The sequence below is a fragment of the Panthera leo genome, chromosome B3 (genome assembly GCF_018350215.1).
Source record: "Panthera leo isolate Ple1 chromosome B3, P.leo_Ple1_pat1.1, whole genome shotgun sequence".
Classification (NCBI taxonomy): Eukaryota; Metazoa; Chordata; class Mammalia; order Carnivora; family Felidae; genus Panthera; species Panthera leo.
The window spans coordinates 80,829,085-80,856,019 of NC_056684.1; the positions used below are offsets into that span (position 1 = coordinate 80,829,085).

General features: G+C 37.3%; 1 protein-coding gene across 1 annotated transcript; it reads right to left on the reverse strand.

Moving 5' to 3' along the window:
* Positions 1 to 16,405: 16,405 nt before the first annotated feature.
* DTD2 (D-aminoacyl-tRNA deacylase 2) lies at positions 16,406 to 24,683 on the reverse strand. The gene is made up of 3 exons (XM_042942930.1): positions 24,444 to 24,683; positions 21,377 to 21,446; positions 16,406 to 17,074 (listed from the first exon to the last, which is right to left on the reverse strand). The coding sequence occupies exons 1-3, from the start codon at positions 24,552 to 24,554 to the stop codon at positions 16,749 to 16,751; spliced, it is 507 nt and encodes a 168-aa protein (XP_042798864.1). The 5' UTR covers positions 24,555 to 24,683; the 3' UTR covers positions 16,406 to 16,748.
* Between the last annotated feature and the right edge of the window lie 2,252 nt (positions 24,684 to 26,935).

A 26,935-nucleotide genomic window follows, 5' to 3' on the forward strand; every position in this document is an offset into this window, starting at 1 on the left:
ATGGATAATTATCTACTTAACAATGAAATATATTGGAATAATCATAAAAGATAACATGATAATATTAAGATCCAAAGAGTTGTTGTAAAATTCATAATCTAAGATTATTTGTGTAACTCAAGAAATTGAACCTACCCAGTAAAAGGACAAAACTCCACCTGGTTGATTAACAGTATTCTTACTGAATTATCATATATGAGGAAAAACTATATACAATATTATAAAACATACTTATGAAAGTTCATATCAGTTACTGTGTTTATGAATACAAGTCTATTACTAACTTCTTTGGGACACCTTATTCTTGAAATAACTTCTAATAAAAATTAGTTTATATGTCAAACTTCTTGTTTAGCTATAAACTTAGAAGAGAGAACATTATCTAGATGCAAATATTTAACTGACCAGTATGAACAATAACTCAAAATTAAATTAACCATATAATATGATTATGGTAATCAGTGGAGCCAGAGTCATAGATCAGGAAGAAAAAGAAAAATGTTAATAATACGGAATACAATTATATACTCTTGAACTCAATTTGCCAACCTACCGGCATTCACAGACCAGAGCACAAATCCATTTATAGACTATACTTGCTCATCTTAATAATATTTTATTGACTTACACATTTTCTCCTTTTGTCTGCTTCCTCTCCCTTACACTCCCTGAGATCAAAATAAAAAAACAATTTCTTATATATTTATGATAAAATGTTAAGCCTTAAAAAAAGCAAAAGCAAAATATAAAAGCCCTTTATAACTGAACCATGTTAAAATATGTGTCTGGTTATGAACAAAGATTATAAGAGAACAAATAAAAATTAAATTAGTGTATTTGAACAATGAGATTACAGGGCTTTTTATCTCTTCAATATTTGTAATTGCTTATTTTGCTTTTACAAAAAAAGAAAGAAAGAAAGAAGGAAAGAAAAGCATTTTTTAAAAAATATTTTTTATTTATTTTTGAGAAAGAGACAGAGCACAAGCAGGGGAGGGGCAGAGACAGAGGGAGACAGAATCCGAAGCAGGCTCCAGGCTCCGAGCTGTCAGCACAGAGCCCAAATGCGGGACTCAAACTCAGGAACTGCAAGATCATGACCTGAGCCAAAGTCAGACGCTTAACTGACTGTGCCACCAACGTGCCCCAAGAAAAGCATTTTTTGAAAGTTTTCTCTTTGTAATTTCCTGTTGCTACTTTCCCCCTTTGAAAAGTACCTGACACATATTATGTGCTCAACATACATTAGATGGGTAAGTATACAAAATGGCAACTACAATTGCTGGCATATTTCCTTTAAGAGATGCCAAATGATGGCACTGGATATGTTGAGGTAAGCATAAAATAAATCAGTATTTACTCAACCACCTGCTCAGGGGCTTCTAATTACCTATCCTTGAGGTTGTCATTTGTAGATTGTCCATATAATTTGTTGTCTACCAGGACACTTTTGAGAGTGAAAAGCATAGCTATTTATAAATACACTGGGTTCTTATACATGGCACCTAAAATACAAGCAAGCAAAGAAAAAGATAAATTGGACTTCATCAAAATTAAAAACCTTTGTTATTCAAAGGACATTATCAAGGAAATAAAAAGACAATCCAGAAAATGGGAAAAAATGTTTGCAAATCATTTACTGATTAAGGTCTACTATCCAGAATATATAAAGAACTCTTGTAATCAACAATAAAAAGACAACCCAACTAAAATGTGGAAAAATAATTTGAATGGGCATCTCTCCAAAGATGATATACAAAAGAGGAATCAGCACCTATAAATACACTCAAAATTGGTCATTGTGCAGCTGCTTTGGAAAACAGGCAGTTTCTCAAAAAGATATAGTTACTGTATGATTCAGCAATTCCACACCTAGGTATATAATCAAGATGATTGAAAATATATGTCCACACAAAAACTTGTACTTCAGTGTTTATAGCAGCATTACTCATGATAGCTAAGAAGTAGAACAAGGCAAATGGCTACCCATTGGGTAAATGGATAAACAAAAATGTGGTATACCCATACAATGGAACATTATTTAGTCATAGAAAGGAATGAAGTTCTGATACATGCTGCAACATGGATGAACCTTGAAAACATTATGCTTAGTGAAAGACACCAGACATAATAGGTGAAATATTATGATTCCATTTATAAGAAATTTCAAGAATAGGCAAATCCATAGAGACTAAAAGCAGTTGGTGTTTGCCAAGGGTTTGTGGTAGAGTGGAAATGGGGAGTGAATTTAATGGGTACAAAACATCTTTTTAAAATGAAGATATTCTGGGGGCCACCTGGCTGGCTCAGTCAGAAGAGCATGCGACTCTTGATCTAAGGTTGTGGGTTTGAACCCCATGTTGGATGTAGAGATTACTTAAATAGATAAACTTTTAAAAAAATTAAAATATTCTGGAATTAGATAGTGATGATATACAACTATTGCAATATGCAATATTGAACAAAATTGTGAATATTCTAAAACCCATTGAATAGATACTTTAAAGTGGTGAGTTTTATAGCATGTGAGTTATATATCAGTAATAAATACATACATAAACAAACAAACAAATAATCAGGCTAGGATAATGGGGTGAACTGGAATTGAATTATGCTCATTGCAGATCAGGCATTCAATGTATTTCCAATCCTGAAAGATAAATAAATACTTGGAAAAAGTTGGGGTTGGAGAAGATGCCTAAATGTTTTTTCCCCAAAACAAAATGTTTAAACTTGAAATCTAAAACTTTTTTTAAAAAATATTTTTATCTTATTATTTTTTTAATGTTCATTTTTGAGAGAGAGAGAGAGAGGCAGATCACAAGTGGGGAGGGGCAGAGAGAGAGGGAGACACAGAATTTGGAGCAGGTTCCAGGCTCTGGGCTGTCAGAACAGAGCCCAACCAGGGGCTCGAACTCATGACCTGAGATCATGACCTGAGCCAAAGCCCGAAGCTTAACCGACTGAGCCACCCAGGTGTCCCTGAAATCTAAAACTTTAAAGGAGATGCTACACTAATAGTAAATAGTGCTTCTAGATCATCTCCATTTTGCTTCATCTCTCCTGGACAATATTGAGGCACAATTAGTGTTTTTGTTGTATTAACATCCCTTCCCTCTCTCCATTTCTTTTGCTTTATCTCTGACAAAATATTCAGCGAAAAATTAGCACTATAATTCCAATGTCATTTCTTCTCTCACCTCCCTGCAACTCTTGTGTACTTCCCAATGCCCTGTCCCTTCATTATGTGAGTCCCTCTAGCCACTTTCCTTTTATCTGCTCTCTTTCCCATACAACTTAGCTTGCTTATGCCCCTATTGATCCCACTTTATCTTCTAAAGTACCATCCTAATTGCTAATAAACTTTTCTGGACTGTTAACCTGTCCCTAACAATGTTGTGATTTCTTTGCCATAATGGAAACCCAACTTCCTCTGGACCACACAGCTCCTTTTAAGTGAAAGTGATTCCTATTTCAAGACCAGAAAATGGAGCTGACATTTCCCTGGCTGTATCAGGGTGTTCAGACTAGTTCTCCTATGCTCTTCCTGTGAAGTTCACATTCTTTTGAAACATTACTCTTTCCCCATACTCAGCTCTGTCTTTTGCTGACCTTCACATTACACTCTCACAGTGATTAAAGATTTGGGCACAGGGTTAAGGGCATTTCTCTCTGTTCTGAGTTTTAACATTCTGGTTACCTTTATTGTCCAGACGAGGTAGTCATCCAATATACTACCTTTTAAATTCCTTGACACCTCCACTGCAACTACACATTCCCATGGTCTCATCCCAGATCTTTTTTGACTCATAATGGCTCTACCTCAAAGGTCTCATGCTGTGACCAGTGTCTAATCCTTCCACATCTCCCTAACTCTCTTTGAACTTCCCCTGCTAATTTCTTTCCCTTCTAGTCTTCTTGACCTCTTCCCTCATCTAATCTGTTAACTCCTTGCTGATTTTATTATTATTATTTAATCTTTTCCGTGTGCTCTTTGGTTTATGAGGTCAGTTGTTTCAACTATTTTCCTACTTGCACTCCCAATTCCTTCCTCTCCATGACCATAATACACTGTATCTCTCCTGCCAATCCCTAAATGAGGGTCAACCCAACCATCTGCTTTTTCCAATCTGCTCTTGGACTGCCACAAGAGTTATATAACTCTGCTTTCTAATTTGCTGCATTATTTATGATTTCTAGGCTCAACTAGTTGGCTCACTTACCCAATTCCTAAAGTGGCTATGTCAAACACTCACTGCGGTTCTTCAGCCACTACCCCATACCATCTTCCTCTCTCCCAGATAATCAGCCTTATATTTTATAGCAAAAGTAGAGGGCATGATTAGAACTCCTCCACTCCACAGATTTTTCCTCTTACCTCAGAGGATATATGAAGTTTTCCAAAAACATCTTTCTACCTATGCTTTTGATATGGGATTTTGCTCCATAAGCCTCCCTTTTTTCCTTCAATTTCTCTTCCTACTTCCTCAAAAAACATGCTCAGATTTTCTGCGTCTTAAAAAAATCCCTTAATACTGTCTTCATACAAAACTATAGTTCTGATTTCTTTTATCCGTAACTTCCTTGAAAGAGTTGTCTATACTTTTATTTTCCAAATTCCTATTCAATCCTCCAGATATTTGGTTTACATAATTCCAAGGAATCTGTATTCAGTAATGTTCACTAACCTCTTAATTGTCAATTCCAACAGCTTTTTAAAAGTTTTTTCCTATTTGTCCTCACTTCTGGATTGGATATTGTTTACTACAACCTACTTGAATAGAACTTCTTCCTTCTCATGGATTCCATGATATTATACTCTTAATTTTTCTGCTTCCTTTCTTCGCACCCTTTGTTAGCCTCTTGGTGGCATCTTAATCTGCCTGTTACTTAAATATACAGCTTACTACTATTTCTTGACATATTTTTTTTTCTTTTCTTTTTTTTTTTTTTTTTTTAGAGAGAGAGAGGGCACAAGTGAGCCAGGGTGGAGAAAGAGGGAGACAGAGAATCCCACGAGGGCTAGAGAGAGCGAGCGAGAGAGAGAGAGAGAGAGAGAGAGAGGAAGCAGGGCTCACCCAAAGCGGGACTCGAATTCACAAACCATGAGATCATGACCTAAGCTGAAGTCAGATGCTTAACAGACTGAGCCACCCAGGTGCCCTCTTGACATCTTTTGTACACACTCTTAGACAATGTCCTCCATTTCAGTGAATTTTTTTAAAGTTTATAGTTCAGTGGTTTAAGTATACTCAAATTTTATATTTGTTACCCAAAACTGTGTACGTAGCAAGTCTAACTAAATTCTTATTTAAAAGACTATGCCTTTTGGGGCGCCTGGGTGGCTCAGTTGGTTAAGCATCTGACTTTTGATTTTGGCTCAGGTCATGATCTTGCCGAGTTCAAGCCCCACATTGCACTCTGTGCTGACAGTGTGGAGCCTGCTTGAGATTCTGTCTCCTGTCTCCCTCTCTCTCTGCCCCTCCCTGTTTGCTCTCTCTCTCTCAAAAATAAATAAACATTTAAAAGACTATGCCTTTTGAATTCTGAGCGTATCTAATGAAGAACTCCTAGGAGAACTAAAGTCCAATATTCTTTCTACTGATTACTATGTAATTCAGGATGAATCACTGTTGTAAACTTAATGGTTAGGTATCTTGCAATACACGTATCGGTACACTTATGTCTACCACTGCTTTTCACATACTAAGTAGTATCTGGTTAATTAAATAATCTCAAATATTAATCAAACTGAGAATAGTGGCTCAGTATTAAAATACTTGCATAATTTCTTATTTCTAAATAAAGATATCAAGAAAAAAAGAGGAGAAAATATGGGAATTAATATGCCATTACTCAACTCCTACAAATATATTAGGGTAAACGTAATGTGGGCTATATACTGGCTGGACTTTATTCTGGTTACATGATCTCAGTAAATAAGAATCTGCCAATAAGATTTTTGGAAAAGTTTAGCAAAGAGTAAATTTGTAATACCACTGAAAAGAAAAATATTTTTTTTTTAAGTTTTTTAAAACATTGTTGGAGGGTATGGACACTCACCATTATTATTTATGAGACGATAGCAGGAACACTGGGTAACATTTAAATTAATATTCTGAAATCATCTTGAAACTAAAATTCGGTCCAGATGTATAATGGAAAAAAAAAATCCTACCCAACACGAGGGTGATTGAGGGCACAAAATTTAATTGTTGCTTAAGACAATCAGACATTTTCTCTTTCTCTACTAAATACAGCTTTAAAACTTGCATTAACTTCAGCCAATTCAGGACCCTGAGAAAGTAAGTCACTTTCTTCATGAAAGGGGAAGAAGGTTACTATCAACAATGTAAAAGGAATGCAGAGTGGCAACAGTTCAGAGTGGACCTGGCAGACTATGAACACTGGAATCACCAAGGAAACATGGAGCTATGTTTCCTGAAACGCTTGAAGTTCATTACATGGCTCAGCTTTTAAAAACCAAATGAAAACTCATGAGGTGCAAGAAGAATTTAGTTATTTTGGTGAGTAACTCACATACTTTGAATTAAAGAAACAACGATGGCTCAAATGAATATAAATCTGAACATTTTTTTTTCCGGTTCATCCGATTAAAGTTTCACCAACAGCTTCTAATTTACAAGATTCAGTTTTAAGAGTTCCACAAAATGGTAGTGCTGAACAGAATCTTAGGATCAAGAGATCAAGAATCTTAGATCAAGAACAATTCCTTCCCTTTCATGATAAGTCCTAGAGGGATTGAGTTACCCTAGGGTAGTGTAACACATACAGTCCGTGGGAAAGCTGAGACTGCAACGGAAAAGCCTCTTGGCTCTTGGTTTGGAGATATTACCACTAAAAAATTCTCCGGTGCTAGTCTGTATAAGAGTCACAGGTGGGTCAAAGTGACTGTTAAAATGCAGATTCCCAGGCCTCATATTAGAAATCCTGGTTCAGTAGTTCCAAGGTGAGATGCAGGAATTTTCATTTTTAACAAGTTTTCCTAGCAATTCTAATTAAGGTCTTCCTCAAACCATTTTTTTGATAAACTGCTAGAAAGCTAGACAAATCCTGGAGTCATTTAGAAATAGCTACTCTATTCTCAGGAGGACTTCCAGGGATATTTAGCTAAACTAACTTGAAGGGTGGGAATATAATTTCTCCCATGAACCATCATTTGGGATCTTTCTTTAAAGACAGAAGAGGTTTTGCCATAAAGTAAGTATAGTGAATTTAGGCATATAGCAGGCTCACACTCAACCTGGGCTTCTGAGGGGAGAAGCTAACCAGTAGAGGCAAAAAGCGAGGAAAGAAAAGAAATAAACCCTTGGCAAAAAAAAAAAAAAAAGGATGTATGGATAGATAGGTATTAAAGCTAACATAGCAAGATGCTAACTGCAGAATCTAGGTGGTGGGAATATGGGTGTTAATTATATAATACTTTAAACTTTCCATATGTTTGTACCCACTTCCCCAATTCTTGAAACCTTAACTTCCAGGATACTGGTGTTTCCACTTATATTTCCCACTTTGTACACCTACCTATAGCAGTCTGATCTTTCTTTCCTTTGTCAATTTTTCCTTTTCCATCTGTTGCCCTAATTCTGGTTGAAACTCAGGTTGTTGGTTATTCTCTACATCCTCACTCTCATATCTCTTAATCTTGAGAAATTACACTGAAATGTTAGTGCTCCCCTAACTAGATGAAATCTCTTCCATCTCCAAACTTTCACAGTACTGTTTTTATCTCTCTCTTTTAGCACCTCCAGTTCCTCTGTGTTCCAGTGAACTATCTTAACACACCAGTTGTTATAATCTCCATAAGGATTGAAATTACCCTTTTCTGTTTTAATGTACTTCTTATACTTACCAGAGTAGGCACTCAGTGAATATTGGATGATTAAATTTTGTCTATTTCTGGGGCTTCAACTATCACTTTCATAAATAAGACTTCCAAATCTGTACTCTCTCTGCCCTAAGAAAGAAATCTGTTTGGCATTTCCACTTGGATAAACTTCAGGTGTCCCAAACTCAACATATCAAAATCCGAATTCATATTCTCTAGTAATTCACACATGAGATTTTAGAGTAATTTTTGATTCCTCTCTTTAGCCCTGCCATGACTAGTCAGCTGCCTTGAAATGTGTTTGTTTTCAAACACCTTTCAATATCTCCAGTTATGTTTATTTCCACATTTACAGCCACTATCGTGTTATAAGTGAGCCCTAATCTCCTGTCTCCTTACTAAAAAAAAAAAAAGTCTTTCTGCCACCAAATTTTCTTCTCTTTGAAATCCTTATGTACCACTGCCAGGTTTATCTTCCTTAAAATTGTTTTAATTATGGGGGCACCTGGGTGGCTCAGTCGGTAGAGTGTCTGACTCTTGATCTCAACTCAGGTCATGATCTCATGGGGTTGTGAGCTTGAGTCCCGCATTGGGCTATGCACTGTCAGTGCAGAGCCTTCTTGGGATTCTCTCTCTCTCTCTCTCTCTGTCTCTGTCTCTCCTCTGCTCAGATGCTCTCTCTCCCAGAATAAATATATAAACCTAAAAAAAATTAAGAATTTTTTTAATTATGTCACTCCTCTTTAAAAGCCTCCAATGGAAGTTTATTATCTTTTAGTCTGGACAGAGTTTGAAATGCTCACTCCTCCACCCCTTGTGCCTATAGAAATTCTACCCATTCTTCAAGGGATAGCTCAAGTTGCCATGCCTTTTTTAACAACAGAGATTCACCACTCCAGCCAGAAGTTTCTCCTCTATCTGCTGGCATTCCACAGTTCATAGATAGCATCGTCCAGATATCACTGATCACATATCTGTGTGTATCATGTGTTTATATCTGAGTATATCTGTGTTTATCATGTCCCTTACTATGTGGTAAATTCCTTGGTATTAAGGGTCATATCTTAAACAATTTATATTTCACACAGCTCTCAGCTCAACTACTGGTCCACAGATTCTAAAGAATACAACCTTTAAGTAGAGAGCAACTAACCATGATGCAATATTAATTAAGCAAATGTTAACAGAAACTTTTCAACGGCTGGCTTCAAAAAGGCAAGTATGCACACTATGAAAAGAAATCAAAGCCATGAGGAACACTTGAATGTAATGAGGAAATAAATTAATCCAGGCACTGAGCAAACTAAACTTTGAAGATAATCATATCCACTCATAAGGATACTTACCTTGGCTGCAAAGTGAATTAAAAGAATGCCTTGAGTAGAAAATGTACTTGGGGAGCCTGGATGGCTCAGTCAGTAAAGCATCTGACTCTTGATTTCGGCTCAGGTTGCAACCTCATGGTTCCTTGAGTTTGACCCCCGAAGTCACGCTCTGTGCACTGACGGTTCGGGTGTGGAACGTGCTTGGGATTCTCCCTCTCTCTCTGCCTCTCCCCATCTTGTGCTCTCCGTCTCTCTCAAAATAAACAAATTTTAAAAAGAAAAAGAAAAAGAAAGTGTACTTTAGTTTATCTATGGGAGAACAAAGCTAAGTAAATAATCTAAGTTGGAGCCAAGGATGGCATTTTTGCTAGCATGGTCAGATGTTCCCTAAAAAACTCTAATTCCTCCTCCCCTTTAAAAAAGTCCACAATTTCTTTGCCAACCCCACTGTTTATAGCTAATGGTTCTCAGACACTGTTACATAGGGTGTGGTGAATTCTCTACATAAATTCTTCTCACATTTGGAAGAAAAGCTGATGTAATAGGTCAAACTTTATTAAGCTTAAGAGAAAAAATGCGGCTAACCCAGTGCAAAAGAATTCATTCCTATGGAAAAGTCCAGTAAAAAGAATTAGGGTCATATTTATCACGAAGTTGGCTATTTGTGATGCATCCCACAGAACTGCTTTATTTTGTAATATAGAAGGGTTTTAATACAGCTTGATGCTTCGAAATTCATATTTATAAGTAAAGATATTTTTTTGCTTCACAAGAAATTTGTTTTACGAAGGACTCAGATACTGGTTTTCCTAAATGAAATAGTTGTTCCCTTCTGTGTTTTTAGACAGGCTTGATTTTTGCACACGTTTTTTAGATACAGGGCTATTATGTAAATAGTTACACTATCTATAGAGAACCTTAAGAAAACATAAAGTGACTGCTCTGATGTAATAAAGTAATACAATAGAAACAGCAATTCTCACAATTGTATTGAATCTCAGTCTGTTTCACCTTGTCTCTACCTTTTCTAATGGTGTTATCTATTGTATTGAAGCAAGGCGTAGCTATATTAAACTCACTTCCTGTACATTCCAACCTCTTTTTATTCCTCAGTAGCAAAGAAATCTATGTCTGATGTACTGGTATTACTGATCCAAAATCAAGGGTATTCTGGCTACTGACATATCTTCATGTTAATTTATATAATATTTACTGAGAATTATGATCATGGACAACATACACAGTGCTTTGGAAATACTGTGGGAGATTAAAAAAATTATACTATATTATGTGTGCTCACTATTATATTGTCTCTGCCCAATGTTATTTATATTCTTGCCGTTAAAACACATGAAATATAAAAAATTTAAGGCCAAAGTACTCAGTCTCTTAAGACACATCACGAATGTCAAGAACGAGACAACCACAAATGAATGCTGAGGAAGGTAGAGGCAGGGCAAATTACTCTGGGGTCAGAAGAGATTGCCTTCAACTAAATATTGAACGATGACGGATTTAGGAGAGCAGAGAGCAACTTAGGTACAGGCATGATCTAAGAAAAATACAGAGTTAACTGGAAAATTTCTGTCAGGAGTCGTGGGAGAAAGGGAGCCAGAGTACAAATCTGTGAAAGCAGCCTTGGAAGTCTGGGCTTCACTCTGAGCAATGGTGGTTCTGGGATACCAGGGTACACAAGAATCCCCTGGGGGGTACTGGTGAGTAGATAGATTCTAACTCCTCTAACTCAGGATGTTTGGCATGGTCCTAGAAAACTGCATTTTGTTAAAATCATAGGCTCCAGGTGATTCCTGGAACACTGGTACACTTTGAGATACTCTGCCCAAGAAAAAAGTTTAAGAATCTTTTTCTATTTCTACTAACTCTTGTAAGATTTACTCCAATTTCCCAGAAGGTTGAAAACACCTAACTGCTAGGCCTAGAGGTCTTTCCTCAGTCTTTACATTATCCACTTTCTTAGTATGTAGTACTGACTTTGCCACTGTTTACATCTTGAAAATTATCTTCTATTAACATCTTTGGGGTTCCCTCTGCATTTCTGACCTCTATAGTGTCCTCTAGCCTCTCATTTGTTTGCTCTTTATGTTTCCCCAAGATTCCGACATTGGTCCTCTCTACAGTTCTCCTTGCCTGATTTCATTCGCCCCTTTCAAGTATGGAGAACATTCCCGCTCCAGAAGTTTAGACTTTGATCTGTAGATAAAAGGTTATAAAAGTTCCTGAATGGTAATATAACATTGTATGTTAACTATTCTGGGGTTAAAATAAACAATAAAAAAGTTTCTGGGGTGCCTGGGTGGCTCAGTTGGTTAAGTGTTGACTCAACTCAGGTCATGGTCTCACAGTTCGTGAGTTCAAGCCCCATGTCAGGCTCTGTGCTGACAGCTTGGAGCCTGGAGCCTGCTTCAGATTCTGTGTCTCCCTCTCTCTCTGACCCTTCCCTGCTCACACTGTCTCTCTCTCTCTCTCTCTCTCTCTCTCTCAAAAATAAACATTAAATAAATTTTATTAAAAAAAAAAGTTTCTGAACTGTGGAATATCATGGAGAAAAGAATGCTCTAGGATCATCAACTTGGGAGATGGTCTGCAAACAAGGATTAGAAATAGGAGAAATAGGAAGAAGGGAGAAAAACTAGGAGACTATCAAACATTTAAAGTTGTCACCAAGGTGTGGCTTCCAGATGAAAAGGTTACTTTTCTCGTGGATCTTTCCTTTCAGAAACTAGTATTTCAATAAATGAATATGTAAGACATTTCTAGTTGTTGTTTTTTTTAATTTCAGTAAGTTGGGGAATGTAAACTTACTAATAGATACATTTAAGTATAACAAGTCAAGCTTTCTGTAATGTTAACCATACATAGTAAAAAGAGGACAGGTCATGTTTTTTTTTTAATGTTTGTTTATTTTTGAGAGAGATTGTGTGTTGGCGCGTGCACAAGCAGGGGGTGAGCAGAAAGGGGCAGAGAGAGGGGGGTGGGGCATCTGAAGTAGACTCTGCTGACAGCAGAGAGCCTGATGCAGGGCTCAAACTTGAGAACCATGAGAGCATGACCTGCCTGAGCCGAAGTCAGATGCTTAACCAACTGAGCCACCAGGTGCCCCAGGTCACTGTTGTCTTTTTTTTTTTTTTCCCCTTTACCTATTTGTGGGCACATATCCTTTTGAAGGCAGGAAATGTTTCTGGTTCATTACTATTCTTCTCTGTTCTTTTTTTTTTTTTAAATAGTTTATTTACTTTTTAATTTACATCCAAGTTAGTTAGCATATGGTGCCACCATGATTTCAGGATTAGATTCCTCAATGCCCCTTACCCATTTAGCCCATCCCCCCTCCCACAATCCCTCCAGCAACCCTCTGTTTGTTCTCTATATTTAAGAGTCTCTTCTGTTTTGTCCCCTTCCCTGTTGTTATATTATTTTTGCTTCCCTTCCCTTAGGTTCATCTGTTTTCTAACTTAAAGTCCTCATATGAGTGAAGTCATAGGATATTTGTCTCTCTCTGATTGACTAATTTCGCTTAACATAATGCCCTCCAGTTCCATCCACGTAGTTGCAAATGGCAAGATTTCACTCTTTTTGATTGCCAAATAATACTCCACTGGATATATATAACACACCTTCTTTATCCATTCATCCATCAACGGACATTTGGGCTCTTTCTACACTTTGGCTATTGTCGACAGTGTTGCTATAAACATTCGGGTGCATGTGCCCCTTCGAAACAGCATACCTGTATCCCTTGGATAAATACCTAGTAGTGCAATTGCTGGGTTATAGGGTAGTTCTATTTTTAATTTTTTGAGGAACCTCCATACTGTTTTCCAAAGTAGCTGCATCAGTTTGCATTCCCACCAGCAGTGCAAAAAAAGCATCCTCACCAACATCTGTTGTTGCCTGAGTTGTTAATGTTAGCCATTCTGACAGGTGTAAGGTGGTATCTCATTGTGGTTTTGATTTGTATTTCCCAGATGATGAGTGATGTTGAGTATTTTTTCATGTGCCTGTTGACCATCTGGATGTCTTCTTTGGAGAAGTGTCTGTTCATGTCTTTTGCTCATTTCTTCACGGGATTATTTGTTTTTTGGGTGTTGAGTTCGGTAAGTTCTCTATAAATCTTAGATACTAACCCTTTATCTGATACATTGTTAGCAAGTATCTTCTCCCTTTCTGTTGGTTGCCTTTTAGTTTTGCTGATGGTTTCCTTCCCTGTGCAGAAGGTTTACTTTGATAAGGTCCCAATAGTTCATTTTTGCTTTTGCTTCCCTTGCCTCGGGAGACGTGTTGAGTAAGAAGTTGCTGTGGCCAGGGGCGCCTGGTTGGCTCAGTCAGTTAACAATCCGACTTCGGCTCAGGTCATAATCTCACTGTTCGTGAGTTCAAGCCGCACATCGGGCTCTGTGCTGACAGCTCAGAGCCTGGAGCCTGCTTTGGATTCTGTCTCTCTCTCCCTCCCTCTCTCTCTGCTCTCCCCCACTTGTACTCTGTCTCTCAAAAATAAATAAACAACAACAAAAAAAAAAGTTGCTGCAGCCAAAGTCAAAGAGATTTTTGCCTGCTTTCTCAAGGATTTTGATGGTTTCCGGTCTTACATTTAGGTTTTTCATCCATTTTCATCCATTTATTTTTGTGTATGGTCTAAGAAAGTGGTCCAGGTTCATTTTTCTGCATGTTGCTGTCCAGTTTTCCCAGCACCATTTGCTGAAGAGACTGTCTTTATTCCATTAGATATTCTTTCCTGCTTTGTCAAAGATTAGTTGGCCATATGTTTGTGGGTCCATTTCTGGGTTCTCTTCTGTTTCATTGATTGGAGTGTCTGTTTTTGTGCCAAGAGGTCACTGTTGTCTTAAAACACCAATGTGAATTCTTATTCTCCAAAACAAGTGGCATAGGACTCTACTATATTTGATCCTTATATTTGTTAAATTCAGCTCTTTCGTTACGGAGTCAATAAATCATCATCAATACAGATATGATTCATAAATGGCATGTCTTTTTTTTACTTGAGTAAGTGTGCTTGATTTTACTTTGTATATTTAAGATATTAAAACCACATTCATTGATCATCTGTGTCTTATATACAGTATTTTCTATAACTGAACCGATGACGTTTCTAAATGCACACAAAATAACACTTAGAAATGACATTCTGAGACATTCTAGAATCTTCAAAAAACAGGCAGAAGGCATATAAATTAGGTGCAAACCTACCACCATCAAATTTAGTAAGTAAACCAATTTACTGGCTATTCTTTCTCAAATGATCCACAGTGGAAGATGCTAATCCTTTATCAATTTCAGTTTTTAAATAATTCTCACTACAGGAAGTTAGGAAGATGGAAATTATTCCCCCTTATTGTGTGATCTTGGGTAAATTATTTAAGCACTGTCTTATTTTCTATAGCACTATCGTCGTTATATACTGGGAAGATAAAAAGAGGTACCTATTGAAGGTTCTTTGAACACCCTGGGCCAGAAGAGCTACAGAAAGCCAAGGTATAGTTACTTTTAAATCCACTATTTCTTCTGCCTTTACTCTCTGGTTCTAGCCTCCTTGGAAATGAAAGTTGGTCATCACTTTTTGGTTAATAACCCTTCATGTAGTTGAATTTGCTCTTTTCCACAAGTACCTCAAGCAAATTAAAAAAAAAAAAAAAAATCAAAACTGCCTGAACTATAAAACAGCAATCTAGAGCTATGAGTCAGCATTTCACCTACACACAAAATCAAAATGATTTAAAATAGGTAACACATAATTTTTCAAAAGACATATACACCTCCTTGGAGAAACTCTGAGAAAATTGGAGTTCGAAAGTTTATGAATAGTTTATTACATTTTAATAAGTGTATCATGAATCAATAAAGCAAAAGTTAAGGACAATGAGCTCATTACCAAGCCAATTATTGATTCTTAAGTTCCAAAATAGAATAGTACAGGAAGGATATAGAGAAATAGGTTTTTTTGTGATAACAAAAACTTTAAGTATTTTAGGAAGGTAGACCTAAAGAAATTATGACATAAAGGGATCTTCAGAAGCTACTTAAGATGTTTATTCAAGTTAATTTCATCTTTTGGTAATTAGAAATATTATTTGATGTTTGCTCTTTAAAATACCTTTTTAAGTCAAGTCAGAGGCATTTGAAAAACCTGAATATTATATTTTACTGATCCATTTATTCTTTGAGTTTCTTATATATCTTCCTCTCTTGACTGAAAAATCTACCTTATTACCTGTCTATCTTTTATCACTGTCTTTGTCAGCTCATGTCCTAACAAAATACCATAGACTGAGTGGCTTGAATAACAGAAATTTATTTTCTCTATTAACCCTAATTACTTCCCAAAGCCCCATCTTCAAAACCATCATGTTGGGGGACTTCAACATATGAATGGGGGGTGATGGGCACAAACATTCACTAACAGAAAAAATGACAGTGCCTCCAAATCGTCAGGTAAGTAATATGGAAAGGAACAAGTTGACTTGTTTCCAAATAATTCCAGTAGAAAGCTTCCCTTTTTCTTCTTCTTCCTTTTACAGCAATATAATTAAATAAGAAAGGACTTCTTATGAACGTTAATTTCACAAAGCAGTAACTTTTAAAAACCAAAGACAGAAAATAAGACATACATTATTTTGGTAAAAAACTGAGAAACTGAAGTATTAACCCATATGTATATTAAATAAAAACAATTTTTAAACCTCACACTTTCTTGTATCAACTAAAGAGCCTTAAAATGATTTAAAGCACTTAGATGTCCTTAGAAAGTAACATAATGCACAATAACATTTCTATATTACACTTTCATAGATATTATTAAAAGGAATAGTCAATGGCATATTGTTCCATTCAAAATATGGAAAACTGAAATAGTAAAACCTAACTGACAAAATTGTAATTAGTTTGTGTGGGATTTCACCTAATTTTAATAAAAATAATTATTTTTATTACACACTACATACATTTAAAGGTACAAGAAATATATCTTACTAGATTACACAATATTCTTCACTACAAAATACTTTTTTTATTTTTTTTTTAATTTTTTTTTTTTTTTCAACGTTTTTTATTTTTGGGACAGAGAGAGACAGAGCATGAACGGGGGAGGAGCAGAGAGAGAGGGAGACACAGAATCGGAAACAGGCTCCAGGCTCCGAGCCATCAGCCCAGAGCCTGACGCGGGGCTCGAACTCACGGACCGCGAGATCGTGACCTGGCTGAAGTCGGACGCTTAACCGACTGCGCCACCCAGGCGCCCCACAAAATACTTTTAAATACAGCTCTCTAAGAACATTTCCACAATGACTATGAAATGAATAGAAAGCATTTTTCAAGTTTCAAGTGGAAGTGTAGGGGAAAGCAGAATGAAAGGTGACTGAGATCGAGTTTGTGACTTGGCAAGGTCGTTCCATTATCAGGCTGCATAGTTATGAGTGGGAACCAGGATTTTCTTGTCTAAAAATGCTGCAGATTGTGTATTCAAGAAGAGGAAGAAAATCTAAATACAGTCAAAATCATTTTATACTAGAAAACAACTGGAGAAACTGACTTTTAATTTTTCAAAATTCAATTAGGTGTGTGTATGGTCCATTGGTATCCAGCTTTAACACCTGCCTGTTCCCGTAAGTACCATGTTCCACCACAACCCCAGCTTCAGCACACTTGCTGTTAGCAGCTAATTCTTTCTCACACAGAGTCACAAATTGGGAATAAAGTTCTAACCCTTCTTCTTTTCCAGAGTTAGAGTGATACTGCATGTTTCTTCCTTTTACTCTCCCTCCAAGAGTGGCTTGAGGGATGATAAGAACATTGCCAGGTAGATCCAATATAGACACGTGCTTGCCATTTTCTGTTTCACTTAATTTCACATTTAACAGAGTATTAACTGGGTGGGGAAGAAAGGGAAAACATCTTGAAGTGAGAAACAAACATGAAGAAAACCAACAATCATCCAGTCAGCACATCTCATGTTTAAAACCCAGTTTGCCGGCTCATGCTTTTTACCCAAAGTCTCTATCCAGATTTAAAAAACTGCTTCCCTAAGCTAAATGATCTAAGCATGAAAAACAAGGCAAATTTCAAGCAAAAAATGGCATGATGTTCTAAATCCAACTGGGCAGTCAAGATCTAAATGATAAATTCAGGCAGAAAAGACTAAAAATTAACTGTATACTGAAACCTTAAACATTGTTGCCCCGGGGGGATACATGAGCAGATTTTACCTTTTTGTTCCTTTATATTCCATAAGTAAATCTCATTGGAAAAGGTCATGATAAATCCTCCTCACATAAAATTCTGCTTTACAACAAATAATATTAAATAGAAATCTTAGTGTAACTTAATTGCCTAGAGTTCTAAGCTGAGACAAAGGTTCCAGTTTATTCTCATCATAAACCAGATAATTTTGCAGTTTCATAACCTCCAAGGCACTATTATCATGTCTAATCATTTGACAAATGTAACCCATGTAACCACCCATAAAGGTGAAGGCAAGAATCATCAGGAATTCACTATCACAATTGAAAAAGTAAATCAAAAGGTATATTGGCATTAAGTTCATACATACACAAGAAAACATGGTATTATTTTTATGGCATTATGAAACTATATTCTTCTTATAGTGAATAAGAACTGCCAAAAAAACGCCATAAATATCTATAAGTAGCTAAAAATCTAATCTTAGAAAACCTTTTCATCTCAACATTAGCCATTCTCAAAACAATAAATAAAAGAAATATCTAATAGAAATAGCCTAAGGGTCTCCTTGACTCTATAAAAGGTATAAATAACTTCTGCTTATAAAGAATATTCCTGGGGTGCGTGAGTGGTTCTGTTGGTTAAGCGTCTGACTCTTCATTTCAGCTCAGGTCATGATCTCACGGCTTGTGAGCTCGATTCCCACACGAGGCTCTGTGTTGACCCTGGAGAAGCCTGCTTGGGATTCTCTGACTCCCTCTCTCTCTGCCCCTCTCTTACTTGCTCTCTCTCAAAAAATAAACATTTAAAAAAAAAAAAGAATCTTTCTCAGAGGATAAACGGTAAAAGAAACGATGAGCGGTAAAAGAAACTATATAAATCTCACAGTCCTGCCCAGTAATTAGGCTTGAAAAGGTATGCTTTCTAATAGGGTATCCATGGTTTCAAGTCTTGGAGGGTTTGTAGTAAGTATCAGTAAGGATTCAGAATGGTTGCCCCACTCTACGAATTAGGGAATTAACCTGGTAGAATCCTGCCAAGATGAATACCCAAATGAATTCCTAAGCTATGCAAGAAGCACTATCAATTTTCAACTAACATCTATTTTAAAATACATCTAATTTTCTCTATTATCAATAGGACTTTGCTCTACGGACAGTGGTCGTTATTGATTGCTTCTAAGGAAACTAACTCTTCAGAGCACTTCATTCCAAGGGAAATCTCTACCCAGTCATCCAGGCCTCAGGCTACTGATAGACTAAGTAGACAATTTTGGAATAACAGGCCAGAGAGGTTAAGTACAATTTATTATACTTCCACACACCTCCCTCTACTGGCGAAAACTAAGAATTCAATTAATGCTGTTGGTATACAAATATCAGTAAGTACAAGTAATTATAATGCAAATACGAATGTCAGTATGTAGAATTAAAATGAGACAATGAATTAATGGCATGTTGGAAACTCTAAGATCCGAAGACAGGTTATCAATCAAGTATCTCTAACGATGTATATGGGAAGTTAAGCTTTGACAGGTCCCTGGATCTCAGTTCAATTATACTGAAGATGAATTGAGAAAGATTCTGCACATCTCTATGTTAGCCACGTTATTTCAGAATCTGTGGATATAACTGGTTATGTTCCCAAGGGGTACATGATTTGATTAGAAAGATCTGAATCCATGTAGTAAGTATGAGGTGGGGTTTAAGAGAATCCCATCACATTGGCTTACTTTGCCTCCTGGAATAGAGGGAAGTACAGGCTAATGCTATCAATAATAGATGGACTCTTTTTGCTCATCACTCACACCAGCAGAATGTGATTCTTAGATTCACAGTTCTTTACTGAGAATCATGATATATGAAGTTTTGTTTTAGACTGTCCACTAAAAGAGTTAAGGTGGACCTCCCTCAGTGTTTTTAATTTACTACAACCTTATGCATGTATTCAGAGAGAACTCAGAGGTATATGGAAGCACACAGGATTTACTGACTATAAAACAGAATGTGGGTTTCCTGTGTGGCTCAGTTGGTTAAGCATACAACTTTGGCTCAGGTCGTGATCTCACAGTTTGTGGGTTCGACCTCTGCATCAGGCTTGCTGCTGTCAGCACAGAACCGGTTTCAGATCCTCTGCCCCCGCCCACCCCCACCCCTCCCCTGCTTGTGTGCACACTCTCTCTCAAAAATAAATAAACATTTAAAAAAAAACAACACAAAAAACCAAAATGTGCTTGGATTTGGTTGGTTCATTTCATCTTATTATGATTAAGAGTCACTTAAGAAAGTATGAAACAACTTTAGGAGTCAATCTTAAGTTACAATGACAAAAATTCTTTTGCTGTTTTTACATATTTCTACTATACTCCTTATAGTTAATAAAGATTTAATTCCAGGCAATATATTAACTTAGGAAAATGGACAGCATGTCCAATACCCATGCAATAGGTCCTAGAAAATTACTCTGTAACAGGAGCCCTCAATTCATTTTCTCTCTCTCTCTCTCTCTCTTTTTTTTAAGGTAATCTCTATATCCAACATGAGCCTCGAACTCACCACCCCGAGATCAAGAGTTGCATGCTCCACTGACTGACTAAGCCAGATACCCTGCATTTTCTTTAACCCCTGCAAAGCTCCCTATTATCTTCCAGATTCAAATTTCAAACTATCAGTTATTGGCTTTCCATCCTCACTTTAAGTCTAGTTTTCACCCTCTGACAAAGTTGTCAAACATGTTTGATGTCTCAGTATAAAATTACCTCTAGGAACTTTCAGCCTTTTGCCTAAGCTGTTCCTCACTGGGCTATTTACTCTTGAGTTTCACTACTTGAAGCTCTTCCAGGTTAATTTCTGCATGCTGCAACTTCCATTTGTATACTCTATATTTCTTATTAATCCAAACTGGGTACTGTCCTTTACTAATGAAGAGAATATAACCTGTCCCCGACCTTAGGGATAGCTTCATTAGTTCAGGCTTTTTTGGGTACGTTATTATTTTATCAAATACTGTCTTAAGATTTGATGTGATGTATCTGAACCTATGTAATTATCACAAGGAATGTCCAGTGCTATGGGCTATCCAGGACACTGGAAAACTGCAGGCAGGTAAATACCTGTTCAGAGGTACCTGAACACTGACCTTGCTTTCCTGTCCCTGGAGGAGGTGTGGTTGTGATGACACTGAGCTTTGTTCAAGATCAGAAAAACCTTACATTTATATACATTTTTTATAAAAAAAGTACATAAATGGTTAATTTAAATTTTTCCATAAGAATGATGCAAGTCCTACCTGTCCAGATTTGATGGGAACCACATCTTACACATACAGTGTCACCTACATGCCCCTGTCAGGGACTCTGGGAGATCAGGAAACTGTTAAGAAATAAGCATCTGTTGGGGCGCCTGGGTGGCGCAGTCGGTTGAGCGGCCGACTTCAGCCAGGTCACGATCTCACGGTCCGTGAGTTCGAGCCCCGCGTCGGGCTCTGGGCTGATGGCTCAGAGCCTGGAGCCTGTTTCCGATTCTGTGTCTCCCTCTTTCTCTGTCCCTCCCCCGTTCATGCTCTGTCTCTCTCTGTCCCAAAAATAAATAAAAAAAAAAAAAAAAAAAAAAAAAAAAAAGAAATAAGCATCTGCTTCTTCCTATGTGGCCACCCTGCTTTTAACAAGTTTTTGTATCCCTGGCTGAAACTCAAGTGTATTGTCTGTGTGTGTGTGTGTGTGTGTGTGTGTATGTACACTCTTCCAAACCAAACTATAAGCCATGTGAAATGGTGCTGAGGTTTTTAAAAAATTCCACCACATTTTCTTACTTTAAACTTTGGAAAAGGCAAAAATAACCTAATAATAAAGGCAAAAAAAAAAAAAACCAACAACCATAGAGTCAACTCATTTATAACTTACCAGTACAATTTAAGGTTGTGTTTTTTGCCCCTTCTGGCTCATCTATCATTATTCATTTTCACTCTTAAAAAACAAACATCAAATACGTACCCATTTTGGGAAGAAGTTCTTTATTAGCTCCCTTGAAAAAACACACATAGATCACTAATCCCCTCTGAACCTATGAAAAATCAGCAGAGAAAACTTAGATTAGAAAAAAACTTCTATACAGAGATACAAAGGTAAGTGAATAAAATTTCAAAACTGCTATATAGAGATTAAACCCAAAGAAAGAGAAATAAGTTTTTACAACAGATTTGATTTCTTAAGTGTGATAAAACAAAATCTTTTCCAATATTCAATCACCTCAATCATCATTTCTTTCAAAAATTAAGTTTAAAAAATATATCCAAGAGCAGTGAAGACCAAAAGTTGTACCCTCAAACATTTACTTCTAATCAAAGTCATTATGACTATGACCCAGTCTCCTCTCCCTTAAGGTTGGGACACTTAGAAATGTTTAGTTTGCAGGGCCCCATTTATTCAACAAATGAATTCACATTAGATATGGCTGATTTATAAACAGCATGACTGATATCTTTTGACGTCATCACTCTTTTTTCTTCCTAATCCATTTACCTGCAGATAATAAAAATGAGGATCTCAATCTACTTCATTAAACTACCAAGAAACTGTCCAACTATTTTTTGTTAATGCTTTAAATCAACACAGTGATTAAGCACTGGAAACTGCATTTATGATATTAAGTCCTGACTGTTATCAGGAATATTAAAAATTTAATTTTATATAAATACTTGGATATTTCTTTATTAGCTCTTACAATTGCAGAAAATAGAATTGATAAATGATCCTGATTTTGCCGCTGAATCATCAAATTGTTTATTTTGTAGTTTAACCTTGCTGACTCCAAGAGCTATTATAAAGACTAAATTAATTAATATTTGTAAGGTGCTTAAAACGGTGCCTACTTCACAGTAAGAACTAAATGAATGTTTATTGAATGAGTAAGTAAAAATAAATTTAAGGGCTAAAGCACAATTTATTTCACATTTTAATTCCCAAAGCATTTTACAGACTATTTTGTACACGATAGGGACTCTTTATCTGTTGTTTGCATTTAAGTTCAATTGTATCTTACAGGCTCTGTGTTACCTAAATAGCCTTCTATATAAACATAAATGCAGCTTGCACTCACACCTGATTTCCTGGAAAATAAGCAATTTTTAAGTGCAAATGTGCTTCTGGAACAAGCAAAGGTCTCCAAAGCACACCCACAATTAGGAGCAGACAGGATGAATGATACAGATACTTGTATCACTGTCAGAGGTCTCTCCACTGGGATTATTTTAGTACCAGACAAAATCTCAGGCATATTCATATTTGGACACTCCCGATGTCAGAATTAAGTATCTAAGTACATACAAAAATAGACACCAGTTCTATTAAGTATCTAATTATATGCAGAAATAGACACCACATTATCTCATTAAGGTATTTTCTTTTAGTTTATTCCAAAAATAGATTTTAAGTTGTGACCTACAAAATCCCCATTTCAAGTCAGAAACCACTTTTCTTGTAGTTTCTTTTGGTATAAAACTTTTTAAATGTTTGTTTATTTTTGAGAGAGAGAGAGAGAGACTGAGTGTGAGAGGGGGAGGGGCAGAAAGAGAGGGGGACACAGAATCTGAAGAAGGCTCTAGGCTCTGAGCTATCAGCACAGAGCCTGGCATGGGGCTTGAACTTGTGAACCTTGAAATCGGAACCTGAGCCAAAGTCTGAGGTGCAACCAACTGAGCCACCCAGACATCCCGTGGTATAAAACATTTTAAATATGTAGGAAATGACAGGTTAATTCTCAACATAGTTTTAAAAAGTTCAGCTCTCAGGAAGAAGAACATCAGCCTGTGACAGCAAAGGTCTAAATGAATAAAAGTGAGAACACTAATCTTCAAATCTTTTGACAATTAAAACAGTATTTTCTTTAAATTGTAACTTTTAATAGAATAGGAAAAGGGGATGCTCGAGAAAGGAAAAAAATTACTTTCTCACTATCTAATTACCTGTCAGCTCTTCCTAGTATTTAGCTGTGTGTGGGAGTGGGAGGGAAAGCTTTGTAATAGCTTTAAAAGTTTATCAACACAACTGGTAGTTTGGAAGGCTGCAATAAAATATCTGATTTTGCATAAGGAGATGTGGCATGAAGATATAAAAAGATAAAATAGATGGAAGAAAGCTAAATGATTAACAGTTTGGGATTTATAGTCCCAGGAGTTAGCCATAAAAAAAAAGCAATTTGGATAGGCTGGCAAATATGAAAACATGAAAAGAACAAAATTCCACAGAGAAATCAAGACGTCAAAAGGGGGGGGGTAACAAAAATAAGAAACATAAATTTTTGAGAAAGAAATGGGGAAAGGGGAAATACAGGAATATATATGCTTATAAATCTTTTAAAGGCAAATATTCAAGTAAAAGGAAATCCTATCAGTGTAAATGGTTTAAATTCTTTGGAGGAACAGTGTTCAATAACACATTACATTAGCAGTAGTAGTCTTTGTTTCTAGTTGGAAATAAGTCAAAATTTTAAGTCTCCTGAAAAAAGAATTGTTTCATGGGAAATCTTATTTCTATGCTGAGGCCTAGCTGCAGGCAACATAAAATGTTATTCCACGGGAACTGGAGCACAAGTGACTTGAAAGTCTGCAAATAATCTAATCTACAAGCTCCAACCAGACCAGCACTAGCCAACAGTAGCCCGACCAATGCGAAGGGCATGCCAAGGCCCTGGCTCTTTGGAAGCAAGAGATCTGATACAATTAGGCCTCAAGTGCACCGAGCTCAGGGAGGCAGAAGGTGAGAGGAAGTTCAAATTCTCGCGGTCCTGAACAGGGGACACACTCTTACGCTGGCCGAACGGTCTAAGGCAGAAAGCTCCAGGGTCCGTGGAACAGAACCAAGGAGACAGACGGAGCCTGGCAGGCTGCTGAGAGAAAAGATGGGCGGGCCGAGCGGAAATCGGCACCGCCTACAGCACGTGCCAGGGCCACGTACCGCCCGCGCTAGGAAACGTAGAGAGCGGGGACAGATCACCAAGAAAACGGGGGAAGTACCGCCCCTGCGCGCCGGAATGTAACGGAAGTGGCGGGGCTGGCGTTACCTCCACCCATTGAGTCTCGGTGTCCCCCTCGGCTGGGCGTATTTGCAGGCGGGCGTGCAGGCACTGCTGCAGAAGTGCCCGGGCCTGAGGAATCCGGCCGCTGTCAGCCATGGTTCGAACCCTCGTGGCAGTCCAACAGGTTCAGGCACCGAGCCGCTCAAGCCCCTCCTCCAGCGCGCGGGGAGGACGTGGCGCATCGAGGCTGAGGGACGTCCTTATCGCCCGTGGAGCCACCCCTGGAGGGGCGGGGCCTCTGCCTGGCTCTAGGGTGACCCGGATGTGCTGCTTTCAAAGACAAAGACCTGACTCCTACGCTGAGCCTCTCCAACTTTGCAGAAAGCGCCCAGTGTATGCTTTAAACGTGTGAGAAGACTCACAGGCTCTCTTCCCTACGCACCATTTAAAGACACATTTTTCAGTTCAAAGAGTTTACGTTTTCAGACACTGAGAAATTTTAAATCTGCTTAAGTCTATGTTATGCCCATTATAAAGGTAGGTAAACTGAGTGAATCAATTGAATCACAAAACAACCAGAGATGAAACTACAAGCCATGTCTTTAAAATTTTCCCGTATTCTAACGATGTCTCCTTTATCAGGAATGCTGTAAATCATTCTGATCCAGTAGTTATGGAAAGATGTTGGTATGCTATGCGAATGCACATTTGGAGTTCAAGTTTTTGGAAAATATCCTCGCTAAAACTATTCTTATCCAAGAAAGTGTGTCATTGTTAATAAATATTTTAACCTGAAAAAGAAAACAACATAGTCCGATGCACATAATGATAATTTTGGGGGGTTTCCTCTAAGTACAAATTAGAATGTAAATAAAATTAAACAAAGGCTTGATCTTCTTTCCCACACAACGTATTTCTTGAACATGCATCAGATTAGCATTATTTTTCTATGGGCTTGGAGGGTTTAGATGAGGAATAATAGTGTCACCATGATTGCATTACTCAGGTCATTGATTTGGGCTCAGTTGGCACAATATGCCTATACATTCGGGTCTGTTGTCTTAGAAGATGACATCACTGACAGTGTTGCTACCCATATAAAGTAGTATGACTGAAGAAAATAATCCATGCATAATCAATGGTCTTTTCTACACAAAATGGAAGCTGCCTGTTTGCCGGTTATCTAAAGCAGGCTGCTTTACACTTTTTGCAAAAACTCTCATGATCTCTGCTGCATTGCAGGGGTTCCTGTGTTTGTTGACATTTGTCTGCAAAGCACAGACAAGTTGCATTGTTTTTGCCTTTATGTCGTTATAACTATTGAATCTCTTTTTTCTTCACTCCCAGACTCAAGTTTTACAGGACTGTAAGGAACTTTAACATAAAGGCCTTTAGTCATGACCCAGAGTAAGAGAGGACTAAGATGTTGATTTGTATGTAAGTATGGGAGATAGCAAGTTCCCTTGAAAATAGGATATGTGGCTCCCAGAGATCTTTTCACGGTGAAGGGACTTTAGCAAATTGGTAAATCCTTCCTGTGAATAGGTGGAGTCTGGTTGGTAATGGTTATCCTTTCAAGAATCACCAGTTGCTTTAAGCCTTCTGTTAGGTGAGAATCTCTTGGACACTGCTGCAGGTAGTAATAGGTTGTGACTCCCTTATTCTCTCCTTACACCTGCAGAGGGCAGTAGAGAGTAGGCACTAAACTATTCCTTTCTGTATTTTATTAATGTTTTTCAGCATCTAGTCTCATTCTACAAAGAATTCAAGAAGGCAAGACATACATGCAATAAAATAGTAAAATGTGAATAAACATAAAGCACTGGGAGGAAGGAAAATAGACTTTTATCAGTAAGTCCCAGTAGGGGAAATTGAAAACAAATAGGTAAATACACTGGTCCTTGCCTAGAGTGCTGAGAGTATACAGTAAGCAACAAAGTTTTCACAGCTACATTACTTTTTGTAGTAAAACAATTATATCCATTGTCAATCAAGAAGAAGAAGCTGTAAAGCAGCCAAAGCATTTATTTTGGGGTATTAGGGATTACAGTCTTGGGGACAGAGTGGACTGAAATTGAAAGCGTGTTCGGAACTGTAAGTGGAAAGCACAGGCTCACAAAGGCAAAGCCCATAAGGTTATATGACTTCTTTGATTGAATTAGGATTGGTGCTGACAGTTAAACTATCTAATAAACAATTGGCTATTTAGCTGATACATGTTACATTATCTCTATTTTAATCCAAAGTAGAAGGAGGCATTCTGGAAGGTAGTGAAAGTGCAATTGACAAAAGTCAAAAGTCCAAGGTGTTCCAAAAATTGAAACCGAGGTCTATGGGCCTTGCTTCTCCAGTATCCTCCTGACCCTATTTTTGAACGACTCTCTTAGCAATGTTTATTTAACTTTGGAATTTTCTTTCACACTATCATATGTAATGTTGAGGCAGAGCACATTTACGATTTCCTTGAGGTTAGAAGTAAAAGATGAAGTGCGGTATTAAGGTGGCTCTAGAGGAGGATGGTGGTTGAATAGGAACGT

Coding starts and splice junctions, on each gene's coding strand:
- DTD2 (XM_042942930.1), bottom strand. CDS start 24,554: ATGGCTGACAGCGGCCGGATTCCTCAGGCCCGGGCACTTCTGCAGCAG. Junction 21,447..24,443: donor CCGAGACTCAATGGGTGGAG/GTAACGCCAGCC, acceptor GATTTTTCATAG/GTTCAGAGGGGATTAGTGAT. Junction 17,075..21,376: donor AGAACTTCTTCCCAAAATGG/GTACGTATTTGA, acceptor TTCCCCACCCAG/TTAATACTCTGTTAAATGTG.